Below are 18,932 nucleotides of genomic sequence, written 5' to 3'. Positions count from 1 at the left end.
CATGCCCCTTTAGCCGGCTTCTGTCGGACCCACTGCCATACACATGGCCGAATGTTGGCCGGTTTCTAAAGAACCAGCCAATGCAGCCCGATATTCAGCCAGTGTGTATGGCATTTTAGACTGGGGTAACACAGTGACTAAGTGGTTAGCACCTAGCACTAGTGTCATCGGTTCGAAACCCAACCTCGGCACTTTCTGCACCGAGTTTGCATGTTCTCCCTGTGCCTGGGTGGATTTCCTCCTACACTCAAAAAACGTGCTGATAGGTTAATTGCTCCTGTCTAAATTGACTTTAGTATGTGTATGTATTAATGAGAGTTAGGGACCTTAGATTTTAAGCTCCTTGAGGGCAGGAACTGATGTGAATGTACTATATACTGTATATATGTAAAGCACTGTGTAAAGTGACAGGGCTATATAAGTACATGTAATAAACACATAAATAATAAGTCAAAGATCCTATGTCAAAAGTCAAAAATCCTATTTTTTCTAGGGCACACCTTATGATCAGTTAACATATTTAGATGTTACCTATGAGATTGAAAATCCTCACATTTTGAGCTCAGATACACAATAAAGAGACATTTTGTTTTAAGGCCTCGTGCACACTGCAGCTTGAAAAAGCTCAGTACAGCTTTTTTTAAACTGAGCTAAAATATATGCCTATGCACACAGATGCGTAAACAAGCGCCGTACATTCTTCAGTGAAAAGAAAATTAAAAAATCAGCTTTTTTGGTCAGTAATTTACCCCTAACGCCCTCAAAAGCACACAATTGCATGCAAATGTCCATTTACATATTGTGCAGAACGAGAATGCGAGAATAAGTTTCCGCACAAATGCTTGCAAAAATGCACGAATGCATATACGCTAAAATGCACATAAATACGTGCAAATACATATGAATAAAGGTCTGAAAAAGTACATGTTCAAACAGGAGTATCATGTGCAAAAGGCCTTATACTATTATTGCTGTAAGCTCCTAAATAATAAATACAACTTACATCTAAGGAAGTATAGTAAAAAGTAAAAGTATTTTGAATGAACACCGAAAACTGTGTACACACAATTATTATATATATTATTTTTTTTATTCATAGTCATATGTCTGGTTGGACTTGGTCTTGTGGTATTCTTCTTCAGCTTCCTTCTGTCCATCTTCCGATCAAAGTATCATGGTTACCCATACAGGTATGTCATACTGGCTACTGTGTGTTTAAACAAATAGCAGGAACTAAACTGTACATCTGGAATTTGCTAGATACTTGTGAGTTATATGTTTTGTTTGTTTTATCCATCACTTCTATCACCTATCACAACACAGGCACTGATCCTACTTCCCCCCACTTCTTCTCTGCAAAATTTGAGTAACAAACAGTAACATGGGCCTGCAGATTTTGAAACTGCTAAGGCAAGAACATAGTTAAAGGGATTGTAAACTCTCATTTTTTTTTTTTTTAAATAACAAACATATCATAGTTACCTCCACTGTGCAGTTCATTTTGCACAGAGTGGCCCCAATCATCGTCTTCTGGGGTCCCCCAACGTTGCTCGCATCTCTTCCCCACAGCTGTAAACCCCCTAGGAGAAGCGCTCTCCCTGGGGGTTACCCTGCAGGCGTGCTCCCAAGTCCAGCATTTGCGTCCATAGACATAGAATGCCGGACTTGGCCCCGCCCCCCTGGCGCCCGCATCATTGGATTTGATTAACAGCAGCGGGAGCCAATGACTGCACTGCTATAAATCTATCCAATCAAAAGCCGTGAAGAGAGGTAGAGAGGTGGGAACGAACGGGCTAAAGGTGAGTAAAACGGGGAGGGGGGGCTGCTCAGTGACAGAAGTTTTTTCACCTTAATGCATAGCATTAAGGTGAAAAAACACGAGGGTTTACAATCCCTTTAAGACTCCAGTTCTTGTTCATTAGCTTGAGAGGGTGGCTGCATAGTTTAGAACATAGATGGCGTACCTTGGCACCCCAGATGTTTTGGAACTACATTTCCCATGATGCTTATGCACTGTGCATTGTAGTTTAGCATTACGGGTCTAGATGGGTTGCCAAGGTTCACCATCACTGGTCTAGAAAGACACTGGGATTCATTTGTTAAAGAAGTAGAATCTGTTTGCTTGAGAAAGTGAAAATTCATTGTGTAGAGTGTAAGTTACTGAATGAGGTGAGGCTGTATTCACTTTGAATACTGAACCATGATCTAGAACAAATTGTTTTATTTTATCATTTAAAACTTTGTTTATTCATTAAAATTCACTTTTGAAAAAAAGGACATATACTTTGTCAAGTGAACATTCACTTTGCTAAATAAACAGTCTCTGCTCCTTTACATATCATCAATATTGAATGATCAATATTTAATTAATATTGAATTAAGCATTGTTTTTTAAAAAGGGTAATCAAAAATTGAAGTTGGTCTCTTACTGTACTAGTATTATTGAACACTGGCACACTGCTTGGTATACAGATTTTGGCCATTAAGATGGGACAGATGCTGTGCACTTTAAACCCAATCAGTATCTCTGATCACACTGTGATAAAATTGCCTGTTCAATAGTTGCGTTCAGTTTTTCAGCTTTTTACTAAATTAATGCTTTGAGGTAAACACCAATAATTCATAAAAATACAGTAAGGGGCTGCTATTAGTTATAATGTCCTGTGGTGCAGTGTTTAGTATTGCTCCTTTTCAGTCCTGCCTTGGGTTCCCACGAAATACAGCATCTTGCATGAAGTTTGTATGACCTTACTGCAGATTTTCTGCTGACAGTTTCCTCCCAAAATCTAAAACACAAGGGTAGCCTAATATAAAACTGCACTCAGGAGTTCAGTACAGCAAAGGCACTGTGTTGAGAACCCAATCACGAAGTTAAGATCACACTGGGGTTATGGCAGAGCAACAGATTTTTTTGTACTTGCAACATACTTGCAGGGATAAAAAAAAGTGAAAATGATCATATGTTAGACGGATTCCTTTTTTTTTAACTACCTTTCTTTTTCAACGCTGTAATTTTCTGTAAAATTCAAAGCAACATGGCAACCTGGAAACGTAGAAACACCCACAAAAATGTACTTACTGCTTGATTATTTCACTGATTTTCCCAGAAGTCTGCACAAAGATACAAATCAGATACATATTATCTGCAACAAAATGTTATTTTTGGTGAGGTACTCCAAAGGGTAATCACTTCTAAAGAAATTTAAGGGTGAATTATTTAGCTATATAGAGAAAGTGAAAGTAAAACCCTGAAACGTAAAGCGTTACTAAATCCAAAACCTGCATTCACTATATCTGGTCTCCCACAGTACACAAAACATGGAAATGCAATAGCTTTAGTAAATATAAACTGCTAAATACCTTTTCTCATCAGCAGTACATAGCAGTCTTGTGACTTCTATCAGTGTTTGCTTAAGCTTATAGGAGGAGATTTCATTCTCCCCTGATCCTATGTCTGGCCCTGTGCTGATCACATGCACCTCCCAAGAAAAAAAAAAAAAAAACTCTCTAGCAATACACACCAAACTGAGCATGTGCAGCCTGACTCCAAATGCTCTGTTCTATCCAGAGATGGGTTGGAGTCAGTTAACCGGTTTCCGTCCGGCTCACGTACATATGGGGTTCCTTTAAGAACCGCCAAAGGGTGTGCATCTGCTGCACGGCAGGGGACCCGATGCACATGTCCGGCGGTCATGATCACTGCCAGCCACGCACGATCACTTGCACGAGCGCCAGCACAGGGATTTGTGTGTGTAAACACACAAATCCCTGTGCTGTCAGAGGAGAGGAGACATGTCGTTTGTTCCTACTATGTAGGAACAGTGACATGTCTTCTCTCCTACTCATTCCTATCTCTATACAGTTAGAACACACCTAGGGAACACACATTTAACCCCTAGATTGCCCCCTAGTGTAAACCCCTTCCTTGCCAGTGTAATTTACAAGTAATCAGTGCATTTTTAGCTGTATAAATGTCAATGGTCCCAAAAATGTGTCAAAAGCGTTTGATCTGTCCGCCGCAATGTCCCAAAACCACTAAAAATCGCAGATCACCGCCATTACTAGTACAAAAAATAATAAAAATGCCATAAAAATGCAATAAATTTGTTTTTTAAAACATTTTTGGGGATATTTATTATAGCAAAAAGTAAAAAAATATTGTTTTTGTTTTTTTCAAAATTGTCCCTCTTTTTGTGTATAGCACAAAAAATAAAAACCAAAAGGCTCCAAATTTAGTTTGGGTACAACATTGCATGACCGCGCAGTTACCAGTTAAAGCGATGCGGTGCCAAATTGTAAAAAGTGCTCTGGTTAGAAAGGGGATAAAACCTTCCGGGGCTAAAGTGGTTAAAGAAGAGCAGGATCAGAGAAGACAGGATCACACAGGCTTTATACACAATGCAGAGGATTAACCCCTTACTTTAATACTAAATGTATCAGTACATATAGTATTTATTACATATAATATTTCTTTATATTTCCACAGTGAGGATAACAAGCATGCTTTAGGCCTGATTCACACCTATGCAGGTTGCAGTTTGCATAGTGCAGGTGCATTTTGCGTTTTTCAATACACGCTTTTGATCCATTGAAGTCTATGGAACCAAAAACCTGGCACTTTCCATAAAATGCACAGATGTGAACTACATTCATAGGAAACCATGTTACATGGACTGTAGTGTGTTTCTACAAAGCTGAAAATGCACTAAAAAATGCATAGTTGTGAACCAGGTCTAATTGTATATACAGACCGATTTTACTGTTGTGGGTTTAGTAACACTTTAAGATGCAAACTTTTAGGATTAATTCTTCATAGTGCCTACAGCTACAGAGGTCAGTAAGAGCTTATTTTAAATTGTATTTACTGCTTGTTAACAATATGCACACATGTGAATGGCCACCATTCTACTTTAAAGCATATATCTGGGCAAAAAAAAAACACTTGCAGCACATATGTCCAATAAATGCTTGTGTATCACAAATACAGAAATATATGTTTTTTTGTCAGACATCCAATATGTACAGGCATACCCCACTTTTAAGTACACATTGGGGTTTATTTACTAAAGCTGGAAAGTGCAAAATCAGGCTCACTTCTGCATAAAAACCAATGAGCTTCCAGGTTTTATTATCAAAGCTTAATTGAATAAGCTGAGGTTAGAAGCTCATTTGTTTCTATGCAGAAGTGAGCCTGATTTTGCACTTTGCAGCTTTAATAAATAAACCCCATTGTGTACTTAAAAGTAGGGTATGCCTGTATATAACTTCCTCTTTGGGCTAAAATAACAGTGCATTTGTTGTAGTTAAATAATAAGGAGCAATTTCAGTGCTGCCTGCTGGACCATCTGTCTACCCCCATCCTATTTATATGCATGCATTGGGGTTGATTTACTAAAACTGGAGAGTGAAAAATCTGGTCCAGCTCTGCGTAGAAACCAATCAGCTTCTAGGTTTTTTGTCAAAGCTTAATTGAACAAGTTGAAGTTAGAAGCTCATTGGCTACCATGCACAGCTGCACCAGATTTTGCACTCTCCAGTTTTAGTAGATCAACCCCACTGATTCATTTTCCAGCAAAGAAATTCTGTTTCCTAAACTCCTAGTATTCTGCCCGCACACTGTGTGTAAGGAAAAGGCTCTTAGGAGATGTAGCTCTGGGGGTGTACCAATGGCAGTAGAAACTTACAGTACCTTCTGTGAAATGTATGTATGTGTGGGTGCTTGTGTAGGAACATTATACTGAAAGCTGCCTTGGGACACACAATAATATAAAAGTTGATTTTATAGATTGTTATGAACAGTATATGTTATATTTAATATCAGCATTATATAAAGAAATATTATATGTAATAAATATTATATGTACTGATACATTTAGTAATTTTTCTTTGTTATCCAGACAAATTTGTAAATATACTGTTTAAATAATGTATATATGTTTTATGCAGAAATGGATTCATTTGTTTACCTATGTGTTTGCCTCTTTCAATTTCTGTCATTGTAAAGGTATCTTTGGCTAAATCACAATTTCTGTGAACACAACATTGATTTTTAATCTCATATTGCGCTGTTATCAGTGCTTTTCCAATTATAATGATAAATAGTCAAACACATTTTGTATGTAAATTGTTAAGCAGACCACCAACAATCAAATGAACAGAAACATTGTTCATAGTGCTTAGGAATTCTGATTCTCTGCTGTAGCAGATGAAAACCATACTTGTTATTCTTCTTGGATGAACCTTGTGCATCCAGTTGAAAAGTGTTAAACAGAACAGACAATTTTGAAAAACCTGAAATGTAAAAGCAGGAATGTCTTGAAAGAACAATGATTTCAGCTTGCATTTACACGTGTCAAAGTACACAACTGCCTTGCATAATTAGACTTCAATTTCGGGTTTACTGGTTTAAAAGACCTGTGCATAATTATTTTGATGGTTTTTACATGTAATTTGGAAATTGTGAAATTGGCTTGTTTGATGTTATGTTATCTTAAATTACTCTGACTACTGCTGTCACCTCTGAGGCTTATTCACAAAGCCAATAATTCCACGCTGATCTCAGTGCAGTAAATCTTCACATAAATTCAATGGTATATGTTTATTTCCAGAAAAAGTATTCATGTATGGGCTATTTTTTTTTTTTTTTTGCATACCCTTGCACCGCTTTAACCTCATACATGATCCATATATGTGGCCACTGTAAGGAAGAAAAAAGTAGAGCTGTAGAGCCTTTATCTTTCCATAGTCTGAATGTTCTGCCAAGTCCTGAAGTTGTGATGGTAAGCTGCTTGCGCAGTCGGAAATAATGGTACTCTGCCAGTACTATTATACCTGAATGAAGAAGCTTATTTTCCTAAACTCTGTATTTTAAAACTCAGAAGGGTTAGCCACTGCCTAAAATGAGAATTTAGAAGGAGGATTTCATGTTACTACATGGAGCTGTCTGTTGTGTTGTTTTGGAGTTTTATTTCCAGGTCTATTTAACATACAACTGCCATGAAAAACCCAAAGCATTCAGGATTTGTTACAAAAACCAGGGTTGTACTCAGCCCATTGAGCTCCACCTATAACTAAAGTATCATATTTGGTGGAATGACCCTTTAAGTCATTTTTTGCAGCTTCAGTCTGCCATCCTGATCTCTACTGCAGCTGTATTGAAAATGTTGGAGCTTCCAAACGTGAGGCACATATCCCATACAACAATGCAGTGCTCAGGGACTGAGCAGCCATTAATCAGGTTCAAGGATTTTTACATGATGTTACCTTTATTTGGCAGAATATTCTCTTTTGTGCTCCCCTGTAATGTAGTAATTTTTTTACCGGGGTCCACCTTCAGAGCTAAGTTTTACATTGCCCTGCCTGCGAACTGTCTTTAAGAGTGCACTTTACATAAAAGCTGAATTGTACCCTAAGGCACTGATGTGTCCTATAGTGATGTAGGGAGTAAGAAGGTTAAGCTACAGCATGGAGCAAGAGAAACAGGCATCCAAGATTCCCAAAGTGTAGAATGTTAAACATTTTGATGAAAGCTGTACCACTGGAGTGGAGAGAAGTCTGGAGATTTTGAAGAGAGTATACTACTTCTGCTCATGGGAGCTGACATTGGTATATTTAGACATTTTGCAGGGTAATTGTAAGCAGAACTCTTGTGTTAAATGCTAAGTTCAGCTAAAATCCTGACTACTCCTGCTCCTGAAGCTACTGGAAATACTTTACTCACTGTACCAATTCCCTTAAAGCAAAACTATTGGCAGCTACTCAGATCAAGGAATGGTGCAATACTTTGGGCAATACCAACATTTCACAACACTTGATTCACCTAATCAGCATAAGAACACTTAAAGTGGTTATAAAGCTTTGTTTTTTTATATAAAAAGAACAAACATACCTATACTTACCTGAGCTGTGCAATGTTTGCACAGAGCAGCCCCAATCCTCTTCTTCTGGGGTGCCCCACCGGCGCTCCAGGCCCCTCCTCTTTCTTGGGTGCACCTGCTGCATTAATTAACATAGACAGCGGGAATCACCTCCCCCCCATGCACCTGTGTTACCAGATTTGATTGAAAGCAGCGGGATCCGATGAGGGGTCCGATGAGGGGAGAGACAGCCGGGGGACCTGCTGATTGCTGGATCGGATAAGCTCAGGTAAGCAAAGGGGGGGGGGTTGTGGCCAGTTGCAGCACAGACGGTTTTTCACCTTAATGCAAAATGTAAATAAAAAATCTTAAAGGATAACTCCACTTTCGTGGGGGAAAAAAAAATGCAAATAAAGAAAAAATAATATAACATGCGATACAAGTCATATTGTAATTGAATGTTATTAAAAATTACCTTTCCTTTTCAATCTGCAGCCGCTGTAATTTTCTATAAATGCAATATAGCTACATGGAGTTGTTCTGTACACAGAATGTACTGACCACTCCCCAGAAACATAATTTCCTGCTTGTGTGATTGGCTCACCAATTTTCCCAGAAGTCTGCCTAAGATACAAGTCAGATTTCAGGCATCCCCTGCAACAAAAATGTCAATTTTGGTATATTTCCAGTAGAAACACTTCTAAAGGGATGCAGGCTCAGCAGCTTTCCTCATTAGTGCCCTGCAGCTGCCACAGCTGACTGATAATTATGAAACCACTCCCATTAGACTCACTCAGCAGAGAGGCACAGACAAAGGAAACACACATGGATTTCTTCAGAATAACAAAAGGTAGGAACATTCAAAGTGGAGTGTTTACTGAACTACTAGGCAGCCCATTTAGAAAGTCTCTATTTTAAGAAATGCAGCTTAATTATTGGAATCAGCAACATTATTCACTGGCTTGTTTAGCACACCATAATTAATAACATTAATAATGTTGATGCACTAAAAAAAATATTTTCTTTTTTACAGTTTTTTAATTAAATGAAGTATACCGATCCCAAGATGTCACAATTTATACTGAAGACAAAGTATTCCTGCTGGTGCACATGGCATGTATATTCATTATCTTCATTTTATTTGCTGCTTGTTTACTTTCGGTGTTAGGTCTTAGTGCAGTGGTGTATACATCAGTGTGTTGTTATTTTTATTACATATAAATGTTATTAGACACATGCGCCTGTTACTTGGAAGTCTCACCTAATTAAAGGTCTGTCTGTAGCATTGTCTTCATTGATTTTATGCCATGCCTTTTCAAGGTATATCGTTTTCTGTTTTTAGGAAATACATGGGAAGGGAAATAAAAACATTAATTAATAAAGTACAAACATTGGGATAAAATTTTGTTACAGTAGAAATGAAATCAGGCTAGCAAGCCACCAGAAAATAAACATGAAATTAGGTCATGAGTATTTTTGGTTTTTGTGCATCAGATGTACCATATATGACTGCAGTTCAAGATGAAATACTATATATACCTAATAAATAACCATATTGTTTACAGCCAAATTCCAGATAATCACGAAATGCAAATGAAGTTGCGCAGGTCTTGTAATTCTTCTGAGCCATTCCTGTAATCAAGACATCCCTGCTAGATTGATAAGCCAGGTTGATGATCTTTTCTCTGTCCCCTTTAAGCAGTAGAATTTAGTCACTGCACTTGCCCCAGCCTCCTATTTCCATGATGAAGGGGCATCACCATACTGCTGTACCCTTATATTGACAAGGTCTCAGGATGACAGCACTTTGCAATGATGTGAAGCCTAATTAGCTGACACCGCTGGCCCTCCCCTTCAGTCTAGGTCCCGCTGTGCAGGAGATTACAGAATGCTAATACAAAGGCATATTGTGCCTAAAATAAAATTGGCTTCTTGCAGGTAAACAGGGATTTTCAGTGAATGCATGGACCTATTCTTTGGCAGAAGATTTTGCATTATGTGTAGAGACTAGCTTGTGCTTTTACTGTATTTTTATTGTGAAGGTCCAAATATTTCAATGACAGCATTTTCTTTCTTGAATTACAAAATTCCAAACAAAAAGCAAATCTAAGTGGAAGGTTACTTATGAATAATAATTAACTATTCTGTAATGTATCTGAAGCCTTTTTTAACAATAAAGGCATACAGTTGGTCATTGGTCCATACACAATTATGCAGACTTTCTCATGTTATATAGATGTACAGCAGTCTTTAAAAATCTCCAAAACATATGAATACTTCATAGATCAAAGTTTTATGAATATCCTGGGAAAGACATTGCCCCCAAAATAAAGGTTTACTGTCTTAAGAAACATATGCAGGATTACCTCCTTCTTAGTTGTCTTGCTGTCTCTAATTCCAGTACTTCCCCATTCATGACCTTAAACAAGTATGCAGCCAGTGGCATCAGAACTCTTGATCTGCACCCTTGTTTGAATCCGTATCTCAGAAAACATTGAAGTTGCTTGATTAATATGACAGCCATGCATTTTTTATTTTTGAACAAAAATTATTATAGTTTTTTTATGATAGATTGTTTGAATTTCATTGTTTATGGACTGTAATGTTGGCCCGCTGAGTCTAACACCATACTTGTTTGTGTAGGCCAGAGTGTCATCTGTTTCTTCGATGCTTTTGCAGTTAAATTTACCTTCATATCAACAGAGATAAACTCCAGGCAGACATCTAAAATACTCAGCTGAAATACATATAAGGAAGCTTTTTTCCAGGAGATATGTATTTCTGTCCATCCATTTTTGAGATTTACACAGCCCAATCACACAGCACAGGTAGGAGGATGACACCATTTTCTCTGTTAAAGTACACATCTAAAGGCTCCTGTATTCAGCTGCCCTGATCCGATTTAACCCGTCCATTTGCGGATTTAAATATGGGGAGTACAAAAGTATGCTTTATGCTGATGACACTGTGCTCCTTCTGGGAGACACTAACATGTCCCTATATGAGGCGATTGCAGTTATTACAAATTTTGGAGTATATTCCAGCCTAATTATTGACTGGTCTAAATCCCTCATTACGCTATCTGGATAATATTCCTAGTAGCCCAATATCTGATCTTCATAATATCCCTGTCTCCCGTTCTTTTAAATACTTGAATATATATGTCACCCCTAGGCATACTGAGTATGCCCACCTCCATTTGTCATCACTACTTGTCCATATCCAGGATAAGGTTAAGGTGTGGACTAGACTTAAATTAACTTTGGTGGGGAAAACTAACCTAAAAAAAAAAGATTTTTATGCCACAGTTTCTCTATATCATACACAACTCCCTGATGGTTATCTCCTTAAAAATTCTTTGCATTATCAACTCCATATTTTGATCATTTCTATGGCATACCAAGCCCCAGAGAGTTAAATTGGAACAACTCCAGAGACCTAAGGATGAGGGTGGCCTGGCTCTACCCAACCTGTGGCTCTATTACTTTGCAGCTCAGTTGCAACATATTGTGAGAGCCATGCCTCTGGAGTCAGCTGAGGAAGATAGTTTAGATTCCACCACTAATTTACTGCATTATGTGATGGGATTGAACAGTGTTGCTATGTAGGCATTGGCCTTCAATAAGTCTAACAAACTCTTCCCCACATTTGTTCTCATGCAAAAAATATGGTATTAGGTGAAGCAAATGCAGGATGTTGGTGATTTCACTAGATTTAGCCCAATTTGGGGAAATGGTAACTATCCGAAGCTGAAATCTCTTCAATATGGGGCCAAATGGAAACATTAAGGTATAGCTAATATGCTTCATATTTTTTCCAATGGTAAACTGTGCTCCTTCTTCGATTTTCTAGCTAAATTTCACCTAACAATCCATGCACTTCTACTACCTACAATTTTAACATGCTATTAGGGCACAGCCAGGAGATGACCTATGGGTTACAGTTGCCCACCCCTATATTTAACTACATGTCAGCTGTTGTTTCTTACAAGGGTTTTATATCCAGATGCTACTTCATGTTGTTGATTATCTTTTTGAAATATTTCCATCTAGAACTGCAAGCAGGTGGGAAAGAGATGTGGGAGAATTTGAGGAGGAACTGTGGGAGGAGGCCTTACAGGCAATGCAGGTTTTTTCCCTTAATGTTACCCAGGGTCTTTTGGAGCTCTATATTCTCCTCCGGGTACAATGGGAATGAGAGCGGACCCCATCTGTACCAGATGCTCTAGGGACCATGGTGATTTAATTCACCTTCTATGGAGATGTCCTAAAGTAAATTTTTACTAGAAGGGTGTCCTTAATACCCTTAAAAAGGTATTTCAGCTTATAATATTTGTGAGAACCCATGTCTCTTAGGTATCCTGGACTATCTTCAGGTGGAGAATATTTCTAAACAAGCAATAGCCAGAGCCCTCTTTCAAGACCGTAAACTGATTCTTAGACATTGGAAACCTGCTGACCCACTCTCACTGAAAGAGTAGATTACTCACATGGGCGATATATTATGTCTTGAAAAATATATTTACCAACATATAGGGTGCCCTAACAAATTTGGTAAATTATGCCAGGGCTATCCCCAGTTGATTTAATCTTGGTTAGACTACTGTGAACCAACCTCTGCTCTGAATATTTTCTCACTTCCATATTGTCTCAGGTTACCATTGTAGACTCATGGCGTAGTACCAGAATTGTGGATTTGCCAATATGTGCTGATGTGACATTGTTGGAAGACCGAACTTCTTTATGGTTACGTATATATACTGTAATCACTTTGGAAAATGTAAACGTCTTTCATGTTTTTTCTCAATAAAACTTCTTTTAATATTAAAAAAAAGTTCCTGTATGACCGTTAAAACAAGTACCAATTCGATTTAAATGAGTGAAATAATATAATTCAGAAAAATTGCTTCTCTAAAAGGCACCAGCCTTATAAAGGAGACACAAAAAAGTCCTTTAACTTCCACCACTGAGCCAAATCTACCTCTTTGTTGTCTCAAACTCCCCACCCACTGACCTAGCTTACTGTGATAGGATTAGAGCAACTCAGGCAGTGCTGTCAATCTAGAAAGGAGTGGGCAGGATTGCTTGATAAGCTTGTGAATGGGCAGGCTCAGTCTACATGAGAGTGGCATCTCTGTTCTGACTTCAGGAGCAGCACATCATATTTACCAAACCATTACAGGAAGCTCCATTAGTTAGACTTCTGGCAAGGTCTACAAGTATTTGTGGGACTTTGCAGGGGGACTAAGGGAAAACTGTAAATGCAGATGTATTTATTGTATAATTAGGTGCTGTAGCACATTTTTTTAGTGGAGGCCATAGTTTGACTTTAAAGAATACAGTGATTTCATCTCCCTGTTCCCCAGACTTCTAATTGGACAATGAAAGAACAGCAGGCTAATGAGGTCATCTCTCTACTCATATCCTAACAGCCTGTGCATTGGCACCTAATTTGCTTCCCTATCTGTCCATCCCTATTCCAGTCTAAATGTTGCTGTATAGAAAATTGCAAGAGGCTGATCGATCTGATTCAAGTACTTACATGAGTCATTTAAAAAAAAAATCAAAGTATGTATTTATTATTAAAGTGTTGCATTCATTTGTGTGTTTTTTTTATATACCTGTCTGGAGTTCAGCTTGAAAATTTAAAATGCTTTCTAAATATTTTTAAGTGTAAGCATTTTGTTAACTGTTTGTAAACTGAAATATATTTCATGTTTTTTCACCATTCATTCAAATTGAGTACTACGTATATATTTAAACATTTGAATATTAGGAACATGTAATTTTTTAAGAATTCAATTTGCATAATGTGTTAAATGTATGTATTTATGATGTAAAATAGAACAAATGTTATCATGCATTTCCATAATAAAGTATTGTACTGAATTTGTGTAATTACATGTTGTTGTCTTTATCAACAGTAGATGTTTCCAACTACTTGGTGAATATCACACACCTTACACATGCATTATTTAGTGCCACTCAACTGTGTAGGGTTAGGTTACAAAGGCAGACTTGTTATAATGCACAGAATGTTTCCAACAGGAATGCTAATCTCTCTACTCAGCAAAAGAACCATGCATACAAAATACTTACACATTCGCTGAATCTGAGAAAAAAAATCATGATTCAAGCAGAGATGGTATGGTCTGTCATTGTGCATTGTTGTCAAAGAGAAATAAGCCCATCGGTGGAAGCCATTGATTTATATTTTATCAAGAATTAAAGATTATCTCTTAACACCTTAAAAATTGCAAAAATCTTTCAAAAAAATCACATTGTGTGAAAATTGTTCATAAGTAGTGTAAAAAATGAAAACAATTTTTTAGTTCCTGAATTAAATGTTGCAATTATGTAAAAAATGCAGGAAGGGTGTCATAAAAACATGCTGAGTGAACACCCAGGGGTATATTTATAAAAATAAAAAAAAAAATTGCTTTGCGAATGGCTCATTATTCACACAAAAGTAATGAATAATACATGTAATGTTTGTAATATGTATGTGATAGTTTGTTGCCTTTTGCTGAGCACATTTAACATTCCCTAACATTTGATCCCAAGGGCTCATTCACACATGTGTTGATTATGAATAATGAAGTAATGGTCATTAATGAGCCCATAACATTTATGATGTGTTCTTGAGATGTTTTTGTTGGTGTTTTTGAAGAGTTGAAAAAGCTTGATGAATGCCAATGAAAGTGTTGCTGGAAGTGGCTGGAGCTGTTCTGTCCTAGTTCTCTGTTATTTTCCAGTGGATTCTGGCTTATGGGAACTTCCACTGTCTCTCCACCAGTACCCAGTTAACATGTTATAAATGCTTTACTAACACACAAAAAATACTATAAGTGCAGTTACAGAGCATTAACTTTAAAATCAGTGGAGGTGGCTAACAAATCACTCATGAATGGGACATGCTGCTTCATTTTTAACATGACACAACACTAAGATTCATGGCGATCTTTCACGGCCGACAAGATTACTGCTACAGGGCGGCAGCTGTGTGCTGGATCGTGTATATATACATGATCCTGCACCTCCGCATGCAGAAGCCGATCAGCGGGTGCCGGGCATCAACTCCTCTGGATCAACTTTGGGTGAAGAATTGTTTATATGGGATTGTATGATTTTTTTTTTTTTTATTGGTTGAACTAGATGGACTTGTGTCTTTTTTCAAACTGACTAACTATGTACAGTTGTGCTGATAAGTTTACATACCAAGCAGGGCCGGCCCTACCATGGGACCCAGCGGGCCCATGGTCCCTGGCAGCATTTTAAGAGGGGCGGCAGTGACAAGTTGTTCCTGTACAGTCACCTATGCCGGTTGTCTCCTGAGATCTGCCTAGGCTGATGTGAAATGTTGCATCCAATGAGTGTGCAGTCCATGCTGCCTGTGAGACAGTATCACACTGAGCCGATATTGACGCTGACAGAGCTGCTCAGTGTGTGACACTGTCATGTAATGTAACTGAATGCAGAAAGAGACCAGCTGTCAAAATTGAGAGTTGATTTTGGGGGTGGGTAGGACCCAGCAGCTATCAAACACCAGCCAATGGGATGGGGTCTGGGTGGGCTTCTATGTGTATATGGTTTCGCCCCCTTTCTTAGGCAGCCCAGTCATTGGCTGGTGTTTGATAGCTGCTGGTTCCCGCCCACCCCAAGTTCACAGCTGAATTTTGACAGCTGGTCTCTCTCTGCATGCAGTTACATTACGTGACAGTGTCACACACAGTTTCACTAAGCGTCAATATCGGCTCAGTTTGAAACTCCCTCTCCTCTGTCAGTGCCAATCAGTGCCAGCTGCCAGTGCCAATCAGTGCTACCTGTCAGTGCAGCCTATCAGTGCCAGTCAGGGCCAATCAGTGCTGCCTATCATTGTCAATCAGTGCTGCCAATCAGTGCTTTCTATTAGTGCCAATCAGTGCCGCCTATCAGTGCCAATCATTGCTGTCTGCCAGTGCTGCCAATCAGTGCCAATCAGTTCACTGAGTGCAGGTATGGGGCGATAAACTCAGCAGCCAGGCACATTGGCTTGCTGGGGCACAACTGAAATCTGTTGACGTTTATTAATTCCACATGCCGATCTTTAGTATAATAGGTAATCACCACACTACTATTTACAATAAACTACTGGAGGTAAAATTTAAAAAAGTGTCAGTAAAAGACCTGTCACTAAGCACTGTTATGTGTTCCCACACCACAAAAAAAAAGTACAGTGCTAACTTACTGATCAATAACTTAACAATAATGGTGAAATCTTCTAATGTATGGAAATCTCAATAGGCTTCAATATTATGACAATACCGGTCTCTGATACGCAACTTCACATAAAATACACATCAAACTGAAAATAAGACATACTGTATAAAATTAAACTTCGCAGGGATGGGGGAAACCCCTCCCATAGTTATTGGCTATAAAAAAATGTCTTCATTAGTTTAGGCTGATATGTATTCTGCTACATATTTTTGGTTAAAAAAAAGGGGAAAAGTTATAGCGTCTACAAAATAGTGAATAGATTTATGGAATTTCTAATCTGATTTTCTCATACATTTAATTTTAGTTATCATGATATAAAAGAATGAATGTTGGGGGCCTTTTGGTGGGCATGATTTTTTTTTTTTGGGGGGGGGGGCAGCATTTTATTCTTGAGCCCAGGCAGCACAATGTCTTGGGCCAGCCCTGATACAAGTCTACAATTACCAGCTTGGGTGGCCAAGCTACATTTTTATATAAAAAATAGTAACCAGATACTTTTGTGTAAACTCACTGTCTAAACATATAGTAGGATATTCTGTCAAAATCCTTCTGTTATAAATGTGAAGTAATCACTTTGCAACCAAATTTACTTCTCCTCATACATAATTCTATACTTTTTCAGCAGATATAAAATGATATAAAGATGATGGTTCTATAAAGGTAAACATTATTTAAGGAATGATGACAGAACAGCAATTTAATGTTAAGCTGTTTGCCTACAAATGTTTCTCTTTACAAGACAGGTTTTGAATCCTCTGCATTTGATTTTTGTACTTCATAACAGTGTGTTATTTCACTCTGATAGTATCAGAGATGTTGATGCTATTTCTTCCCATTTCTTAATACATGTTTTTCTAAATCTATAGTTTAATGGCTGAGCTTGACACTTGATAAAATTGCCTACAAAATAAAGATCTCCATGAAATTTGTGTGACACAAAAGGTGAGAAATGTAGTTGAGAGAGTATTGAAGATGAAAATATCAAAAAAGAGAAGCAATTTGTTTAATGCTGTTTTGTGAAGCAGTCAAATATGAAACATAAAGTTTGTTTTTATTAGGTGATGTTTCTTATTTTCCTTTGTACTAGCAGCACTACTAAGGGAAAGTTCTCAACATTATTACATCACAAAATATACAGGTATGGGAACCCTCTACAGCAGTGGTTGTCAACTTGCATGGCAAATGGGCCCCTAATATCTCCAAAGGGTCCTATATAATATTTATTGTTCTACTAGCTTGGTTGGAGACTAAATTCATGGTATAGGAGATCGTCAGAAACTAGGGCCATGTTACATGAAAAGGATAGGCTTTTCTACTATTCAGGAACCCTTTTCAAATCAATGTTCTAAGATACTTACTGCTGGAACCCAGGGGACACACTTCAAACACCAAATGGCCACGTGTTTCCCTCGGGTCACAGGTTGAGCACCAGGGCTTTACATCATGGAGAGGTTACAGCTAATGCTACTTATAGAGTGAGATTTTGTGGCCAAGATTTTGTGTGTTTAATTAAAAGTCCTATTGAGATACAAATGTGCATCATGGCCCACCCTATATTTCTGTTGTTAATTAACCACGTAAAAACCATGCCAATTCTGACATTTCTTACATACAGTACATATAAAAAATCTGCATTTTTTTTGCTAGAGAGTTACTTTGAAACTCGAACAAAAAAAAGCACAGTCCTAAGAGAATAAAATGGTGGGTGTTGCACTTTTTTATGTCATACAATATTTGTGCAGTGGTTTATCAAATGCAAATTTTCAGGAAGAATACACTCTAATGAATTTTAGTGAACACAAACAGTGTTTAAATGGTATGTAGACAATGCCTGCTCCTCCTTGACATTAATTCTTCCAATGAGTATACCCATGTGGGATTCCAATATAGTTGATAACCTAGGATGGATTAGTATGGCATGTGACTATATATCATGATGATCTAGTCATTACTTACATACATACATAATTGTTGTGACCCAAATAACACATGGGGGTTTATTTACTAAAGGCAAATCCACTTTGCACTACAAGTACACTTGGAAGTGCAGTCGCTGTAGATCTGAGGGGGGCATGCAAGGAAAATAAAAAACAGCATTTTTGCTTGTACATAATTGGATGATAAAATCAGCAGAGCTTCTCCTCATTTCACATCTTCCCCTCAGATCTACAGCGACTGCACTTCCAAGTGCACTTGCAGTGCAAAGTAGATTTGCCTTTAGTAAATCAACCCCACAGTATTATTGATATATCAATATAAAGTGACATTAATTAAAGTGCATAACGTGAAAATGGTGCAGGTAATGAGTCCTTTTCTTGGTGCAAAAAAGGTGCTATAGTGCTCCCTATCCTAGCGGTGTCATGTCCACCTCCTGGGAGTGGTGTAAAAATCCAAACTCACCAGATGGGTTGGACACCTTTGCCTTATGACAAAAGGAGTCTAACGTGCCTGTAGGTCATTTACTGGGGACCAAACCCAGTGTTCTCTGGTTTCCTCCTGTGTCTCCTCTATAATGGTTATCCTCCAATTTGTGACTCCAGGGCTCCAGGAATAAACAGTATGCCGCACTTAATGTAGGAAAAAAGAAAACTCCTCATAGAGTAATACCCTCTGGTTTAATAATAAAAAACTGCTTACAAAATATTTAAAATACTGTCATGATGACAGAACTGGAGTCACTGTTAAACCCATCGGCCTAAACTAGTGTGGAGACGTGGTCACCAATCAGCTTGTAGCATCCGTTCCACTCTTCTGGCTGGAAGTGATGTTTGAGAGAGTCAACTTGACATGTTCCGTCATAGAGATGCAGCGTTGTCAA

At 38.0% G+C, this 18,932-nt stretch overlaps 1 protein-coding gene across 1 annotated transcript in view; it reads left to right on the top strand.

Moving 5' to 3' along the window:
- The window catches only part of TUSC3 (tumor suppressor candidate 3), a 406,424-nt gene extending 397,286 nt beyond the window's left edge, over positions 1–9,138 (top strand). The window contains exons 9-10 of the mRNA XM_073608243.1: positions 1,100–1,190; positions 8,890–9,138. Of these exons, the coding sequence (XP_073464344.1) occupies positions 1,100–1,190; positions 8,890–8,905 (107 nt within the window). The 3' untranslated portion in view covers positions 8,906–9,138. The remainder of the gene's footprint in view (positions 1–1,099; positions 1,191–8,889) is intronic.
- The last annotated feature ends 9,794 nt before the right edge of the window (positions 9,139–18,932 follow it).

The sequence above is a fragment of the Aquarana catesbeiana genome, linkage group LG01, assembly GCF_042186555.1.
Source record: "Aquarana catesbeiana isolate 2022-GZ linkage group LG01, ASM4218655v1, whole genome shotgun sequence".
Taxonomy (NCBI): Eukaryota; Metazoa; Chordata; class Amphibia; order Anura; family Ranidae; genus Aquarana; species Aquarana catesbeiana.
Note: the sequence above shows the minus strand (reverse complement) of the source record. Positions and strands in the feature narration are given on the sequence as shown.